The sequence below is a fragment of the Chenopodium quinoa genome, unplaced genomic scaffold, assembly GCF_001683475.1.
Source record: "Chenopodium quinoa cultivar QQ74 unplaced genomic scaffold, ASM168347v1, whole genome shotgun sequence".
Classification (NCBI taxonomy): domain Eukaryota; kingdom Viridiplantae; phylum Streptophyta; class Magnoliopsida; order Caryophyllales; family Amaranthaceae; genus Chenopodium; species Chenopodium quinoa.
The window spans coordinates 211,109-228,089 of NW_018744249.1; the positions used below are offsets into that span (position 1 = coordinate 211,109).

At 37.5% G+C, this 16,981-nt stretch overlaps 1 protein-coding gene across 1 annotated transcript; it reads right to left on the reverse strand.

Moving 5' to 3' along the window:
- Positions 1–8,498: 8,498 nt before the first annotated feature.
- Positions 8,499–11,829, reverse strand: LOC110694826 (CASP-like protein 4A1). The gene is given in 4 exon segments (XM_021871994.1): positions 8,499–8,885; positions 10,694–10,826; positions 11,086–11,186; positions 11,188–11,829. Coding segments are annotated over 4 exon segments (912 nt in total). The 5' UTR covers positions 11,671–11,829; the 3' UTR covers positions 8,499–8,690.
- Positions 11,830–16,981: the final 5,152 nt, after the last annotated feature.

Consider the following 16,981-nt stretch of genomic DNA (forward strand, 5'->3'; position numbering starts at 1 on the left):
TGATGGATTTTAAATTAATCAACCAAACATAAAAAAAAATCCAAACTTTGTTCAACATGGAATTTAGGGTTAGAGTTCCAATCATTTAAACCTTTAAAGATTAGAACTTTAACATTATTTGGGAACTTAAAATACAAAATCACAACAAGTTTTCACACTTTATTGCAATTTATTTGCAAAATTTGTGAAAAACAAGTTTATATGAAAAATTGGTATATCAACTTAAGCACTAATAAAAATTCCATTATTATTCTTAAGGATATTTTAAAACCAGTAGATTAGTGATGCAAATGTGCATTTAATCTAACCTTGTAATGCTTGCATTAATCAAGGCTTAAAAAGAATTAAAATTTTCGTTGAAAAACGAAAAACCCCAGAAAAATTGGGTTTCTGGTTCGAATTTGGCTTCTGGACAGTACTAAAAGGGTTGAATCTGTTCCTGAATATCGATTCCACCCAAAAATCACTATTTTTGAGCCAAAATCTGGGTTCGACAGCCAAATCGAAAATAAAATCGAGTTTTACAATTAATTAAAACGAGCATCTAATCTAATTAGAAGAACATGAACAAGAAAATTAAATTCTTTTAAAACACCTTAATTAAAAAATAATTACAAAAATTAAAAGGAGCGTGGCTCCGATACCGTTGTAGGGATTCGTAGTGACCCGACACTACGCGGAAGGAAACCCACCAAGACCCGCCCCTTAATTAAAACAATTAACAAGCATATTAAACTTAATCAAACAAGATTAAGAACAAGGATTATACCTTTGACGCGTGCTTCGCTCCCAAAGAGCTCTTACTTCAAAATCCCGAAAACACGAGATCTCCGACGGATCGTACCCTCGACCGACCCGAGCGTCCTAAGTCTTGAAGGTTAGTCAAGACCCGGACAAAATAACTATGAGTTTTACGAATCAAAGGTTTACTCTTTCTTAGAGTATCCTTTTTAATTCCACTCAAGGTTGTATTCACAAAATCACAACTAAGTGGGTATTTATAGAGAATGGGGACTTGAAACCCTTTTCATGATCAATGTGGGATCATGTGCAATTGCGATAATTTATTTAATTGCAAAATAAATAATTAGGCAAAAGCAATCACAAGGCAACAAGTGGCAAGTGGAGAGAATGGGTTAGGTGAGGACCATATCCCATGGGGGGACCATTGCCTTGCTCCCCAAGGGAAGCTTGGAGGCTTTGGTCCCCACCTCTCCTAAACCGCCACTCACAAGGCAGTTGGGCTGGCTGCCACCTGGTACTGCCAGCACGCACAGCCACCTAGCACTCCTGGCTGGCACAACACGCATCACCCAGCCCAGCACTTACGTGCTGCTAGCGAGCCACGCCTTGTGCTGGGCGCTGGGCGCTGCTGCCTTGCTATCGCAGGCACACGCACATGCATGTGTGGTGCTGCTGCCTTGCTATCGCACACACACATGCAAGGCTCTCACATAGCCAGCACACCCAGGCCAGCATACGCATAGCCCAGCCAGCGAGCACCACTCGCCCATGCTCGCACAGCTACGCGCATCCAGCCCGGTACGCACTAGCGTTGTGCTTGGTGCGTGGCCTGCGATGGTGCCTAGCACACACGCAAGGCCAGTGCAACCTGCCAGCTAGTTGTGCTTGGTGCGTGGCCTGCGATGGTGCCTAGCACACACGCAAGGCCAGTGCTACCTGCCAGCTTGTTGTGCTATGGTGCACATGCACACGCACACACGCATGTGCCTAGCACTACGATGGTGCTGTGCGTGGTGCTAGGGGGCTGCGATAGTGCCCACGCTTATGCACACACACATGGGTGCTGTGCTTGGTGCGATAGGACTGTGATGGTGCCTAGAGTTATGCCAGGGCTACGATAGCGCCTAGGCACGATGCTAGGGCTGAGATAGTGCCTAGCACACCATGGTGCGCCTAGCACACACATGGTGCGCCTAGGCTTGCGATGAGCTATCCTAGCCTAGCTACGGCTACGCTCATACTTGTTGCTTGTGATTTTGCGACGCTCGGTCTCGACGCCCTAGGCTCAATAGCCGACGTCTGTATTCGTAAAACTCTGCTGACTCATTAAATCCTTTTGGATTAATTCGTCGTCTCGGATCGTTGATTCGATTGGGTTCGACCCGAAGGATTCAGTTAAGATTAAGCTGTAACATCAATTGTACATTGATATTACTGATCGGAAGCGGCCTCCACCTAGGCATTCCGATCACTTGACCTTACTAAAGAATTAGCTCCGTAATAATTCTGAACCCTCTATCGGAAGAATACACTTGTTGGAAGGACACCATTCCTTTCACAGACCATAGCATACATGATGAATCCTATGGCCGAAGCATAAGGAACCGAACTCATCTGTTTTAGTTCATCAGAGTTAGACGGACTCTGAGTCTTACTAAGTACGATGCCATGTCGCATAGGTAGAAAACCTCCCTTAGAGTTTTCCATTCTAAACCTGCTTAGGACCTAGCATCCTTTTGGACCTATCCCTATGGATTTTGATCCCTAAAATGTACTCTACATCCCCTAGGTCTTTCATAGAAAAACACTTTCCAAGCCAAACCTTTACAGATTGTAGCATGGGAACATCATTTCCAATGAGAAGTATGTCATCCATACAAGACCAAAAAGACTACACTGCTCCCACTAAATTTCTTATACACACAGGCTTCTTCTTCATTTATGAGAAAACCAAACTGTTTGATGGCCTCATCAAATCAAAGATTCCAACTCCGAGATGCTTGCTTCAATCCATAAATGGATTTTTGAAGCTTTCATATCTTACTAGGATTTTCAAGATCAGGTTGTGTCATGTACACATCCTCCTCCAAGAAACCATTCAAGAAGGCGGTTTTCACATCCATCTGCCAAATTTCATAGTCATAAAATGCAGCAATCGCTAGAAGTATCCGAATGGATTTAAGCATCGCTACCGGTGAAAAGGTTTCATCATAGTCAATACCATGAATCTGCTTGAATCCTTTTGCAACCAATCTTGCTATATGAACAATTAAGTTTCCATCCTTGTCTGTTTTCAACTTAAAAACCCATTTGCATCTTATAGGTGTTACCCCATTCGGCAAATCAACCAAATTCCAAACTTGATTTTCAGACATGGATTCCATCTCGGATTTCATGGCTTCATGCCATTTTTCAGATTCTTGACTCATTATAGCTTGCTTATAGGTGGTAGGCTCTTCCAATTCTAAGAGTAAAAGCTCTGAGCTCTCCGTCATCAAGAAATCAACGTATTTCCTAGTCGGAGCTCTTGGCCTATCAGACCTACGTGGAGCTACAGCAACGGAAGATTCATTTACAACTGTTTGTGAATGTTCGCATGAATCAAATTCAAGTGGGACGGTAGGAGTTTCATGCGTTGAATGCGTCATCTCCTGAACTTGACTTTCGTCTTGTTAGGCCGTCTCTAACATGGTGTGAACCACGTCCATTTGTCTCTCATCTCGAATTTCTTCGAGAGTTATATTTTTCCCACTTGGCTTTTTGGAAACAAATTCTTTTTCCAAAAAGACACCATTTCGAGAAACAAACACTTTTTGCGCTGTTTGGTTGTAGAAATAGTAGCCCCTTGTTTCTTTTGGATAACCCACAAAGAAACATTTATCGGATTTAGGTGCAAGCTTATCAGAATGTAAATGTTTTACATAAGCTTCACAACCCCAAATCTTAAGAAAAGACAACTTTGGGACTTTCCCAGTCCACATCTCATATGGTGTCTTCTCCATAGCTTTTGATGGACATCTATTTAGTATAAAAGCAGCAGTTTTGAGAGCATATCCCCAGAAGGATATCGAAAGATCAGCAAAACTCATCATGGAGCGTACCATATCTAATAGAGTACGATTCCTCCTTTCAGATACACCATTCAATTGTGGTGTGCCTGGAGGAGTTAGTTCGAAAATTATTCCACAACCCTTAAGATGATTATCAAACTCTTGACTCAAGTATTCACCACCACGATCAGATCGTAATGCCTTAACTTTCTTGCCAAGTTGATTTTCATCCTCATTCAAATACCGTAAGTGTTGTCAACTATTTTTATGATATATAAGCTCTCTTTTGTAATATGATGATGTCAAGGATATGGACACTAGGACTCTAGATTGTGATTGTCTGACAAGCTGCTTCAGCTAGGCCATCTTTATGTTAACCTAGTCTTGTCTCTGTTTTCTGGTGATGCTTGATTGTCTGGAAAGCAGTCAGAAGCTTGATGCTTGTATACTAGGAAAACCCTCTTATTACCTTTTTTTTTTTAATAAATCACTCATTGGAGAGGGGGTGAATTATTCTTTGAATTAGTGGGTCCTTGGGGTCACAATGATAACGACATGCTGAATGATTTCATCGGACTTGTATCAGTTATGGGAGAGATTTTAGCTACTATGATGGTAGAAAATCAAATGCATGATGCGTATAGTGTGCCAAATTGCCAACCCCTCTCACATATTGTGGGTCAAACCATCCAAGATGCTACCATTTGATGTCACGTTATACATTCTTCGAGGCTTGTCTACTGGTATAGAGGACTTTGATAAATTCATGAATGTTGAATCTTGCTTTGATATCTTCTGATAAGATCTTTCATGCTGATACTGCTAATTTTTGAAATCCCATTCATGACTTCGGCTTTTTCTCTGGTTAATTTATAAAAAAAGAATATAGTACAGCCTTTACTAAAAAGTGTTGCCCTCATAATAAAGAAGCTTGCTGTTTTGAGATTATGTGTCATATCTTGCTAATAGTTGCTATGTATCTTTGTATGACTTTGTAAAATTTGAAGTTTCTCAGGAGCTCCCTGTTATCCGTTTACTGTGCGTATTGTTGTTATCAACGAGAATTGAGTTAAATAGTGCTAAGAAAGTTCATGTTGGTTTCAGTGGAGCATGAAGTTTTGGAAAGAGAAATAGGCCGTCTTCGGGCTTTGTACCAACAGCAGCAGCTTCAGCCACATCAGCCACTTCAGCGGCCGTCATCTAGCCATAGACGTACAAATAGCAGAGATCTTGATTCGAAGTTTGCAAATCTCAATTTAAAGCATAAGGAGTGTAGTTCAGGGCCTGACTCCTTCAGTGGTCCAGTTGGTATTTGAACCTTGGGATTGTCAGAGGAATTTGTATGTGCTTTGTGTCCTTCAATCACTCATGCCAACCTTGGGATTGTCTTTTTTTTTTCAGTTTTTTAAAAATATTACAAGTTATTGAAGAAAATATATGTGTTTTATGTATATTATGATTATATATAAGTATTTGGTACAATTTAAGTGAAAAAAAATGCAAAAATTTTTATTTTTTTTTTATTTTTGGGGCATTTTTGGCACCGGTTTTGGACCAGAACCGGTGCTAAAAGGTTTTTTTTTATTTTTTTTTGGCCACTTTCTGCACCGGTTCAAAGCAAGAACCGGTGCTAAAGGTTTTTTTTTAAAATATTTTTGGGGACTTTTCGCACCGGTGTGAAATGGGGGTTTTGAACCGGTGCTGATTAGCAATTTTCGCCTAGTGTATGAATCCAACCTAAAAGAGATTGAACTCGCCCTAAATCGGCCTATACTTAATTCTTATGATATTCATGTGCGCTTTCCGATCAACATACATACAATAAATTGATCCTAAGCATATTTAATCTACGTTGGTTGATTATTAATGCACAATCAAATCCATTATTGGTGATCATTTGAACTAAAATTATATTAACCTAATCAAATTATTAATTATCTTATTAGGCGTGATTTCAAGTACAAATTCCTTTTAAACCTCCAAGAAGGGGCGTGATCAAGCAATAGCAATAAATAATCAAGCAACATAATAATTGACACAACAATCATCAACAAAATATTATTAGTAAGATCACAGGCATGATACTTAACAATCCTAGCATGTCACTAATAAAGATCAAAGCTTTAGCCTAAACATGATACTAGGAATCAACATTATATTAGAAAAGTTAATTAACACCCTAAACATGATACTAGAAATCAAAATCAACATCCTAACATGATACTAGGAATTAAAATAATATTCTAAGCATGATTTCTATCAAAAGAACAATTAAGTAATCGAATTACTTACTTTGATGTCTTATATCTTTTTCTATCAAAATAATACACACGTTAGTAAACTTCAAGAAAGATTAAATCCAATAAATAAATCAAATAAGAATTGAAATATAGATTTGGAGCCAAACCTTCAGAACTATCAACCTTTCACGTCGAGGTCGAAGGCAACTTCGAGATTGGCTGGGAGTATTCAAAGCTCGTGAGGGAGATATGGTGTTTGATTAGGGAAAAGTATCAAGGATGTGTTTAGGCTAAGGCTTAGAAAAGAATCAAGAAAGAGAGAAAGTATTAGAGAGGGGATTAGATGATGATTGTTGGTTCTTGATCAAGCTTGTTGATGATTAAAAACGGGGTAAAATGACCTCTATTTATAAGAAAAAAAGAGGGTCGAAGGATCAGAAAAGAGTCAGAAACCGACTCGGAGTAAAACTCTTCTCATTGCGGCGCGACGGGTCCATCGCGGCACGATAGTGCTGTCGCTCTGCGATGGTTTTGGAAAGATAGGATTCGTACGAAATCAGATTTCCAATTGGATTGGGTTAATCAAATTTTCGTACGTATTCTATTTTGACTGGGATTAGGATTATGGAAAAACAGATGTTTTATCCAATGTAAAATTCTTAAATCTTTATCTTTTCGAAAACAGGATAAATTAGAACCTTCTAGAGGATTCTAGAAGCTTACAATAAATCCTAATGAATTTAGGATTGAAAACAACTTTCTAGAAGATTCTAGAAGCTTGTAATAAATCCTAATTGGTTTAGGAATGAGGTTAAAGTTAATGGACTCTCCACATGATCATTGGGTCGCAGGTAAGGCTAGGTTCGGGCTCGGTTTAGTATTTTGGCCATAACTTCTTCATTATAAGTCGGATTTGGGCTTATAATTTATTGTTGGAAATCTCTTTTCAAACCCCATCCAACTACACAATAATTGGACCAGGATTATGGACCAAAATAGAATGGTTTAGACGTTTTTATAAAGAGGATACGAAATGAATGATTTTCAAAGAGACGAAATGAATGATTTTGGTTTATAACATTTAAGGAAAGGTTATAAATGGTCAAGGCTAAAGGGAAATTTATGAGACTCTTCAACTCTTCACCTAACTCGATAATCAAAGACGCGAAAGGTACTCATTGCTGGGTTTGGTTTTTGGGGAGGGCAGGTGTCTACACTACTGTTTGCCCAACTCCTCTATTGTGACGTCATAGTGGGTCCCACTCTTAAATTTCCCTCATTTTTCCTTTCTCTTCTCTCGGTTCTCACCTATGTTCTTCCTTCTTCTCTCCATGAGCCTGAAGCCCCTAACCCCACCTAAAATCGGCCAGCCGCCCCCTAACCCCACCTAAAACTAGCCGCCCCCTATAACCCCCTTAAACGGTCAATCGACCCCTCCCAACCCCCAAAACCATCTACAATCCTCTGCCACACTCCAGAAACGCGATTTCCCAACTTATATGCACCAGAAACGCTCTAATTTTCACGGCGAACATAACAATCAGCGGCAGATATCTTTCGGAGTACGTCAATTAGCAGACCAACAACGGTATCAGCACAGTTAGTGGAGAAAAATTCGGCGACATTAGTGACGAAAATGCAACAGTGGCGGAAAGTATCCTGTCGGTGTGTTGAGCAGCAAATTGGTGTTCGTTTGTTGCTGAAATTTGAGTTGTTGGTGGTGTAATTGGTGTGGTTGGTGATGTTGAGGGCGTAATTGTTGCGGTGGTGGAGAGAAGGTGCGTGACTGGATGTGTATGGTTGTTGGTGGAGTTGCGATGTAGGTTAGGGGTTGATGTGGTGTAGGGTACTGGTTTAGATGGTGGGGTGGATCGTGGCAGTGGTTTTGGGGGTTGGAAGGGCCGGCCGACCGTTTTCGAGGGGTTAGGGAGATGGTCGGCTGGTTTTCAGTGAGATGGGGTTTTTGCCTTGGGTTTCACGGTGTGGGGGGTGGTGGCTGTTAGGTTTTTGGTTTTTTTTCTTTTTTTTTTAAAAAAAAATTTAGACCAATCACGTGCTGACACGTAGCTTTTAAAAAACAAAAACAAAAATTTACCCCTTTAGCAGGTTACCGGTAATTAGGACCATTGAAAGCAAACTCATAGCATAATTGGGATTATTAGATCATAAACATTAGTTGGGATTATTAGAAGTAAATCGCCAATAGTTGAGATTATTAAAGTGTATTTTTCCTATAAAATAAAGGATATATCAACCAATAGGACTTAAAGAATAGTGATGGTCATTTTAAGGATGACTATAGTAAAAACATCCTATTATTATCATTTTATTATTATTTATTTTTTGGTAGAGGAAATTTTAGTTCTCAATACATCAGTCAAATTGACGTGGAAAAAAAAAATTAATAATAATAATTTGGAGTACTCCGTAATATTTTACTAGCTTAGGTATCCATGAAAAAGAATTCGAGAATATAATATCCTAATTATTAAATAGATAATACTACTTCGTACAACACAATGCTTGAAAAAAGTGACAATACATTACATCTTAAAGTACATACAAGTAACTAGCATGTACACAAAAAAGAAAAAGACGTAGATCAATTGCGTTAATCCACAATGAATAATACTAGTATATTTGTAAATGGCATGTTTTAAGTAAACTTGTGAGTACAAAGTAAATAGCCAGAGATGATAGAGGTAAAGGCAAAGGCAATGAAAGCAACGAAAGATACTCCAATTGACGCAGTTGCCATAGCAGGGAATTTGTCATTACCCCAGTTGGAAATCCAGTCATCCACTCGTGTAAAAGCCGAAGATGAGGCTGATAGTAGAAGATATGCCAATACCTGCCATTCATAAAACAAAACAAACAACATCAACTATATGAAATCTTTAATAAGGGTATCATTAAGGACTTAAGAATGTGGCAAAATTGTATAGTTGATCTTACAGATTTCTGAATTAAATTTATGTGAACACCTAACAGGTATCAAGATCATGTAGTAGTACATCGATCAAACGATGATGTAAATCTGACAAGGGGTTTCAATCTTAATAAAGCAATAGACCCCATGAAGCTAAATGATGCCATATTTAGGTATTTATTTTAGTTCAAAGAGGCTATGGGATTACCCCTTCTCTTGACGGTAGTTTATGATTTAAATTTCCAAACATAAATAATAAAAGGATTCAGCAAGGAGAGTATCCAACTCTTTCCAATCTGCCACTTGTGACAAAAAAGCAAAAAAAAGAGCAACTCTACTTGATTCCACGAGTAAGGTATTCGTTTGGTATTACGATTAGATATGTAAAACTTATCTTCCACCCCTACCCAATCTTAAAATGAAACAATCACAAGAGACCTATTTATGGTTTATAATGTAATGGTACTTCAAAAAGCAGAGAATTTAATATGACAAGAAATACTGACCATCTATATGGAAAACAAAAAGTAGAATAAGGGTGATAAAAAAGGCAATCCCAGCAGCACTAAAAATTCTTCAAAGCCAAGTAATCCTCTTGATCAAGTTAATCTTCCAAATTTTATAGCCAAGAAAAAGGCTTCCCGTTTCAGTATTTTGTGGGAGTATTACCTTTTCAGAGTATTTACACCAAGATGCATTCATGTAAGAACTGATACTGCATTTTATATTTGATAATATCCGAGGAGATACAAACAGGTTGAGAAAAATAGAATGTTTCCTAAGTTTAGGCATGCAGTATTCAGATTGGTTTGCAATCTTTACACCTGAAAAGTCTAAGAACCCGCTTAGGCTCATGAAATTTCATCATAATTTTGCTTGCAAAACTTGACCTAAGTATCCTAATTGAACTTCTTCCATATATATATATTTTCAGGCTTACTATGACTTTAAGCCTAAAATCAGACATCCCAAAAATTAATGCCAACATGGATAATTTGGGGGACAGGTGGTATTGTACTGGTGAGTAGTTGAGTACCAACTGAGTAGATACGAATGAAAATACAACCCTTACAAACCGCCAAATGCATAAGATTGTGTACACAAGGATAGTTTTTGTTGCACCTAACTACCTATAGAATCTTGCACTAGTTTTTTGGCTTACATAAAACATCTTAAATAATCTATGCCACTACTCTCATCAGAACCCTTCTGGTCAATATGAAAGCCTGGTATTCAGGATATAGCTAACATCTACTACCAATTGTTTCAATTGTAAACAGGAAGATGACAGGACATAAGCGAATCTAGGCAAATTTAATCCTTATAAGTTCTAGATTTGTATAGACTATAGAGTATACGCCAACACGAAAGTAAGAAAACCCAATTGTCATTAACTAGACATTCACTTAATTGATCAGATTTGCACTTCAGATAGATAGTCACATAAACTTTGACATTCTTATATATCTACTTCAAATTGGAATAGAAGAGGATGCGTATGTAAACACCCGATAGCATAAAGTAGGCTTACAAGTTAACTTCGGAATTATTGACCTTCAGCTTATCATTGAGGCACAACCGCACAAACCTCAATTATTAAGACAAATATAAAAGAGGCAATTTTTAGAAGTGGGTGAACATTATATAATCCAGTCAAGAACATAATTCCAAAAATTGAAAGCTTTCTTCCCAAAAATTAAATGATTCCGAAAATTGTAAACACAACTCACCTGATCACCGGCAAAATCGAAAGCATACCGAACTTGGCTCCTAGAATCCTTTCCTGTAGTCAATTGGAGAAGCAGATCAAGTCCTTGCAAACCAGAGTAAGCAAAGCCGATTACATTTACTGACATCGCGTACCTGTACACCGTCACATACAAATTACTCCCAATTCATATAGTTTTAAGTTCTAATATGTAACAACAAGAGCCTATATACAAGTATCAGTACTCATCATCATAAGTCAGATAAATAAAATCACCATTGGTAAGAACTCAATACCAAGTTCAAAATGTTACAGTATATCGGAGTTATATTACCATCATAATCGAAATTAAAATATGTCTAGCAAATTCAATAACCATAGTCGATAACAACCAAACAGATAAAAAAAATTGACCTGAATTCGATGTAACGATCAAAAGAGTCAAGAGCCCAGCCGCGATTCTTATCAGCAGCCATGACAGAGAAAGAAACCAAACAAAAAACAAATTCAAAAAAACCGCAACACCAAACCCGCTCTTTTAACCAGCTTCCCATTCTTAGCCCTCTTTGAAACAGGCAGTTGTTGTCTGTTAGCTGTGCTAATCTTTTCACTAGCGAACCCGGTCCCGGCTTCGGGTTCAGTCTTGGTTACCCTCTCAGGTGGGTCACGGGCTAGCCGGCTGGCCCCTTGAACCGGAACTAGAGACTGAACCTGGGCCGGGGGCAAAGCCGGGATGGGGTGTAGAGATGGAGAAGGGGAAGTGAAGGTTTCTTTGGTGGGTGAGAGAGCGTGGGAAGTGTGGTCAGAGTCAATGGAAGAGATAGAAGAGGTGGGTGAATGAGCGGCCGGAGAAGTGGTGGGGAGATGGTGGGAGGAGAGAGAAGTGGAAGATGAAGATTCCATTTGATTTTTTATGGATTGTTTTGGGTTTAAGTGTGAATATGGTTTTGTTGTTTGTTGTTGAATTGCATCTTCTTCTTGTTCTTGTATTTGAACCATTAAAGAGACTAATAGTTGAAGAAGAAATGGAGAAGTGTAGTCAGAAAGGTGAGTGGGGACTGCTAACTGTGCTAAGGGTTTAACTCTACTCTCTACTGTAGCCCTGTTCCGATTTATTGAAAACAAATGAACTGATTTGAGCTAAACTGAATTAAAATGAAATATTTGACTATGGATTACTAATTTTTAACTATGTATTAGTAATGATATTAATTTACTAATAATTATGAAAAATAAAATGAAGTTTAAAATTAATCCACTAATAGTTTTTTTTTGTTTGTTTGTTTAAATTTTTTTATTTTCATGTTAATTAATGCCTGTAAAATTAATCTATTGTAATAGTTTGGCTGTTAAAAAATGAAACAAAAAAAAATAAAAAATTAAAAACCGAAGAAAATATCCAAAAATAAAAAATGAAAAAAAGGAAACAAAGACCCAAAACTATGCACTTCCATTATTATTATTATTATTATTATTATTATTATTATTATTATTATTATTATTATTATTATTATCATCATCATCATCATCATCATCGTCGTTGTTGTTGTAATATATACTAAAAAGTATGAAATTTGACTTAAATTATCATTAGGAATATCATTAGACATAAAGATGAATTTAAAAAGATCGGCCCAAAGGCATGCCTAAATTAAATTGTCACTAACAATATCATTAGCTAAATCATATAAAACAAATAAATTAGCAAAAGAAATGAATTGAACTGATTGGAGCTGAGTTGAAATGAATTGAATTGAACTAATTGGAGCTGGACTGAACTGAAATTAAGCTCAACAGAATAGGCCCTTTGAGTTGTAAGAAATGGCTCGAGGTTGAGGGAGGTTGACGGAGGAAAATGGTATGATAAGTCACTTTAAGACCATTTTTTTTTATTTATCTACTCCATTTATTTTTTTTAAGTGTCCTATTGGGAATTTTGGTACTATTCATTCAATATATTTAAATTAATGTTTGTGAACTATATACATAAAAAAATATATGTATAATCTTGTGAATACTTGTTGTAATCGTCTCAAAGAGTAGATTATTGCTATTCAATTGTTATAATTTATTGTTGGTGGTAATTAAAGATATTATTGATTAAAATTTTACATCGACATGCGTGAAATGTCACTATTTTTTTTTATTTTTTTTTTTAAGAATATAGCTCAGGCATTTTATTAAACTAGATTAATTTCCGTCAAAGTTAACGAACTTGAGGGAAAATACCAATACAAATATACTTTGAGTTGGGGAAAGTACCAATACAAACATACTAGTTACTACCGGTATCCTACCTTGCTACGGAGTGAGCTACGGTATTACAAGCTTGTTTAATATGATTAAAAGATAAATTAACAAAGGATAAGCTATCTAAATTCACATCATTATAGACAATGAAAATAGGAGAACTGTTGCCATTGTTCTTTATAGCATTTACCGCAGTCGAAGCATCACATTCCACTACCACATTCTGGTACCCCAATCTCAATGCAACATGTAATCCATACCTTACTGCAAGAGCTTCAACATGCTCAAGTGATTCAGCCTGCGTCCTCTTTGTTGCGCATACCAACAACAGCCCGTTAGAATCTCTTAACACATACAACCCCAAGCCCCGTCGTTAACCGGCCTCCACAAAATAGGCATCAGTAATCCAAGTGTTTGGGACTTAAGTAGCTGCTGCAGGCATCCCTCCCCTCACAAACATACACCTTCTTTTAGGGGCAATTCTCTGTTTCTCATTGTGAGAAACAAGTTTTGTTTCTCATGGGGTATGTGTCAAGATCTGGGGCTTCCACTCATGACACATACGCGGTCCCCATCAGTGAAAAACATCATGTTATTTTCCAAAATGCCATTAAGAGAAACAAAAGTGTCTCTCATAATGAGGAAGTGGGACTCCCTCTTCTTTTAGTACGTAACTTTGATATTCCTTCACCATACTTACATACCCAGTTGCCATCCCAATTACATCCGGCCTTGCATTCTCGAAGAAAAAATTGTTTTTATAAGACCATGTTGCTCACATTATAGAAGCCACTATACGCTACTTAATTAGGAGCCTTGAACTTGTTCACCAGCCACACCCATCTATCAGCAAGAGAAACATTCAGTGCAACTAGAAACCACGCATTATGTTGCCACATAACAGATGTTGCATAGCACTATGATTGACTCTACAGCAGCTCCGCAGATTGGACAGGTTGTGTCATAAGTAATGTGGCGTTGGTGTAGTCTTTCTTTGACTGCTAAGCTACCCTTGCAAGCTCTCCAGATAAAGTGCCTCAATTTGGGGGGTCCATCGATGCTCCTAATCCCTCTCATATATCTATCTACATTCGCCATTTGATCCGCTATTTCATTCGACTCCAGCATGCCCAATCTTGCAAACCAATACCCCGATTTGACAGTGTAATTAACATCTTTTGATAATCGCCAATGCAACTTGTCTTTCGCCCATCTTCGAGATAATTAAAGGGGTTGCAAGAATAATGCGAGCCTCCTCTTCATTAAAGGTATTAGCAACCTTTACTACATACCATTCCCAACCCTCAAAATCTATTAAATCAGAAGCTTGCAAATCCACACTACTCACCTATAAAGGAGATGGACGAACCGCCCGACCTTCCTTCACCAGCCACGCATCAGTCCATGGGTTGGGTAGACACCTAAAAATGTCTCCCCGTACCAAAATCCTATGATGAGTAAAATCTTTCATCGTCATTTGGTTCGAGTAGAGTATTGATAGAAAGGAACACTCGAGTCTTGCTTAGGAATCCATTTCATTTAAGCTTTTTTAGCCATTTTAATAATCCAAACACTTTTCTTAGCCCAAAATCCACATATCTTAGCCCAAATTTCCCTTTTTGAAACTGCAATCCCAAAACCGAGAATATCTTAATTTTGTTCTTCATAAAAATCATGTATGGTGGTATATCCCTTGAAATGAGCTTTTCAATGATATATCATAAGCCCAATTCTAAGTTATAACGCAAAAGATATGTACAAAATACCAAACTCGATTCAAAACCGACACCTTTGCTCTATTTTGACCTTATCTTTAATCTAAAAAAGATATTGACTTGATTCTAATTGGGTTGGAAAGTAGATTTCCTAAGCTTTCCAACAATATATTATTAGCCTTAATCCAACTTGGGATAAAAAATTATGATAAAAACAAATGCCGGGAGTCCAGGTGGCGCCAACCTACGTCCGTGGTATAAACCATTTATCTTACTCTAATTATCTTATTAGGATTTGTTAGATCTATCTAAGCAAATGCTTATCCTTTTTGAAATTTTCTAATGGATTTGTTGAATATAACTCTTCATATAATTTTTCTTGTTGCTTAATTATTTGATCAATCAATGATGAAATACACTCGGAAATTCTAAGTGCTACCTCTCGTTATATAGGAGTAATCCTATTACCACGCCGGTTGTGCATAAATTCGATAGTTTGATGAGTATATGCTTTTGTTATTTTCTAAATAGGAAAAGATGACTATTAATAGTGAAGATAATTTCATCAAAAGATTGAGTGCATGGAGAATATAACCTTTGAAAATTGTTTAATTTCCTATTAATATCATGACTAGGCTGATCTAGTTGCCCAAATGAATACTACGTTGAACTCCTCCAGCACTAGTAGAAAAAAAGAAATAAGCAACCCCCCTATGGCAACGGTTCATGAAAACCGTTGCCAAATTAAGTGAGCGCCATTTTTTTTTAAAAAAAAAAAAAAATTGGTTACATTTGGCAACGGTTAACCGTTGCCAATTGATTAAATTTAAAAAAAAATAAAAAAATAAAAGGGGTAGAGTTGGCAACGGTTAACCGTTGCCAATTTAAAAAAAACCCGGGTTTTTGAATACTACTGTATACTCCCTCGTTCAAGCAAACGTTCTTCTTCTCTCAACTCTGTTTTTGCTTTCACCTCCAAAAACGCGCGCCTTCCCTCAGCTCACCCCAAACCATTCCTCCATTGAAGGGTCCATTGAAGCTTTTGCCTCCTCACGCACGCAGTAGTGGGTCTGGGTTTGTTCTTCTGCCTCCTCACGCACGCACTCAGCTCTTCTCTTCTGCCTCCCTCCATATATGCTTGCATTATTGAAGTATGTAGCAGCTCCTCCATTGTTATAGCGCTCCTCATTGCTAGGTAAGTCGTAATAGCGCTCCTCCATTGTTATGGTTTTTGAGGAATTGGTCTTTAAATTAGTTAATATTGACAAGTTTCTTGTAATTGCTAGGGTTTGTCAATAATTGCTACTTAACTCCTCCATTTATACGCGCAAGGCTCAGCTCCCCCTCCATTGAACGCATAAAGCTCCCCCTCCACAAATGTAAGGCCTTTTTTAGTTGTTATTGTTGCTGTTTATAAGTTTAGAATTGTATTTAGTACAAGCTATATTTACCTATATTTCTAAATTGTTATGAGAACTTTATTTATCATCACTAATAAAGTTGAGAATTTTATTTTGTTTATAGGATAATTTAGTCCTTTTTATTTAAGAGAACAAAGTTGAGAGTTTAGGGTTTAGGGTTTAGGGTTTGAATATACTCTTCTTTATGAGTTGCTTCTCACTATATATATGCGTGTTTCAGGCTAAGAAATGGGTGTCAAGGGCTTCTAGGGTAAGATCATCAGTTTGGAGAGTGGGCGAAAAAAATCCTGGTATCTTACTCTGACTGTCCTTGTTCTTGCTCACTGATATCATTCTTATCTTTTCCCTTAATCTGGTTTTCTATTTGTGTTCTATATAGGTTACACTGAAAAATATTATCAGGAATTTTTGGGCGAAGCATAGACCTTGGCATTGACCTTCTATTTGAGAGTGTTGAGCCTTTATAGGTACTCAAGTATATATATATATAACTTTATGTGCTTTAAATAAGTTCTTGGTTGCACATTTTTGTGGAGATGGTGTGTGATATAACTTTAGTGCATCTTCTATCATGATGTGTGATTAATCCATTGTTTTTTAATTGATTGCATGTATCATCATATGCCTAGATACCCGTTCAAGGCTTTCTCATTAGGAAAAAGTCTTGAATAGTCCCCGGTTGGGACTGTTCTTGAACGTTTACTCTCACTTAGGTGGTGAATGTATGTCAATTTTTTCGATTTTAAGGAACATCTTGGCTTAGCATTTCCTCGATCACCATGTTCTCTGGGTACATATGTGGGTAAGTAATTACCTACGTCGTGTACTTGGAGAACTGGGGGGAAATGCTGCCGGATTTTCCTTAAAATTGGAAATCTGATATACATTCACTAGTGAGAGTAAACGTTCAAGGATGGGTTAGGT